This window comes from Arachis ipaensis, chromosome B03 (assembly GCF_000816755.2).
Source record: "Arachis ipaensis cultivar K30076 chromosome B03, Araip1.1, whole genome shotgun sequence".
NCBI lineage: Eukaryota > Viridiplantae > Streptophyta > Magnoliopsida > Fabales > Fabaceae > Arachis > Arachis ipaensis.
Window position 1 is genome coordinate 26503154 of NC_029787.2, and position 1788 is coordinate 26504941.

At 27.2% G+C, this 1788-nt stretch overlaps 1 protein-coding gene across 4 annotated transcripts in view; it reads left to right on the forward strand.

Moving 5' to 3' along the window:
* Nucleotides 1-1788, forward strand: part of LOC107630139 (vicilin-like antimicrobial peptides 2-1) — a 23323-nt gene that overhangs the window by 13151 nt on the left and 8384 nt on the right. The window contains exons 2-3 of one of the 4 annotated variants that reach the window (XR_001618150.2): nt 412-534; nt 1151-1258. Coding sequence is in view for 3 of the 4 variants with exons in the window: in XM_021118529.1 (XP_020974188.1) it covers nt 294-572; nt 1151-1258 (387 nt within the window). In the remaining variant the exon portion in view is untranslated. Of the gene's footprint in view, nt 1-190; nt 573-1150; nt 1259-1788 lie in introns of those variants that run through there. The other 3 variants (XM_021118529.1, XM_021118530.1, XM_021118528.1) reach the window with 3 other exon arrangements.

The window sequence follows — 1788 nt, forward strand, 5'->3', positions numbered from 1 at the left end:
ATACTTCATCGTATATTTTTTATTATTAAGTTACTAATGTCATTATATATATATATATATATATATATATATATATATTATATTATTATTTGTAGAATTCAAGAGGCACTAAAATACTAAATTATTTCTAAAACAACACTTTACTACAATGAGAATCCTTTTATATAATAGTAAGTTAATGTTTTACTATAAGGAGGGGACGTGTTGAGGAATATCCTTGTCCTATAATCATATTGCATATAAAACTTGTTCTATGGAAAAATTTTGATTGCCAAATAGGAAATAAAAAACTCATGGCTATGAACAACGTGCCACATTCCTTAACAATGTTGACTATTGGATTGGTTATTTGTTTTACCATTGCTCATGATTCTATTCCTAAACATCTTCAAATATCATCTTATTATACAGCTTCAGAGGATCTAACTGTGTGTTTAGATGAGTGCGAAAAACGCTTTTTAAAGGATTATCCGAAATCATTGGACGCATGCAAGAAGAGATGTCGCGAAAAGCACGCTAGACAAAACACCAATAGTATGTGTCTAAGCTATTGTCAATACTTTTTAATTTTTGTAAGTAATTTTGAATTTAGATTTTTATATCATCTTATTATATGAATATTTTATATGATCAATTATATATTACTATGCTAGTACTCTTCGTGACTATATAGAGCTTAATGAATCACGAGAATATCTATGGAATACACCTATAATACTTGGAAGTTATCATGATAAAATTTGTAACAAATTATTCAAACATTTATTTGAGTTTTGAATCAGTTTTATTACTTTATTTTTTGTTACCCACGGAACCTTCCAGTCCTCTGTTTCAGTCTTTTAGATTTAATCTTTATTTAAGAATTTGTCATTAATCAATAAATGACTGTATGTATAAGGCAGAATTCAAATTCTTAATATTTATTTAATTGAACTAGTTAGCTAATTACTAGACTAACTAAAGTTGGTTATCTGTCTTATTACGTTAGATTTTATGTTTAGTTTCTATGTTTTATATATATGGTTTAGGTTTGGGTTTGTAATAATAAGGGCTACAAACTGTTGATGATTTGGGTGGTTATTTATTTTTTGTTGTTGAATCCATGATGCTATTTTTGAAAAGTCTCATACTCCATCTTATTATACTACAGCTGAGAATAGGAAGAAGTGTATTCAACATTGCAGAGTATTGTATTCAGATCCAGAGGAATTTCAAGTTTGTAGACAGGACTGCCTTAGTCGGTTCCCGAAAACATATGGTAACCAAAATATTATAACTTATTGTGAATATTTATTTGGATGTTGTGAATCTTTTTTAGCTTAAAATATCTTATGCATATGTGATGTGATAAATTCTTCATTGCTTTGTGATTGTTAGAAGATTAAATTATTGAGATAATATCTAAGGAATTCATCTATGATAAAAGTACAATATTCAAAGAGAAATTTGAGCAAATCATGATACTTAGAAGTCATTCAAATAATGTATGTATAAAGCAATATTTCAAAATTTCATTTTTGACTTTTTTCCCCCCCTTTTTCTTCCACTAGATCTAGATGTCATGTGTGGTTTCTGAAAAGCTATACTAGCCCTACCATTAGTATTAGAACTAAGGTGGATCTTAATACACTATACACCTATAGTAATGATGGTTATACTCATGGGCGGAGCTAGATAAAATATTAGAGGGGTCAAAAATATTTATACAATAAAATAAGACTAAAATAAAATTTTAAAGAGGATTAAATTAAAATTTACATATAATTTACATGTAAAAAATTAAAATTA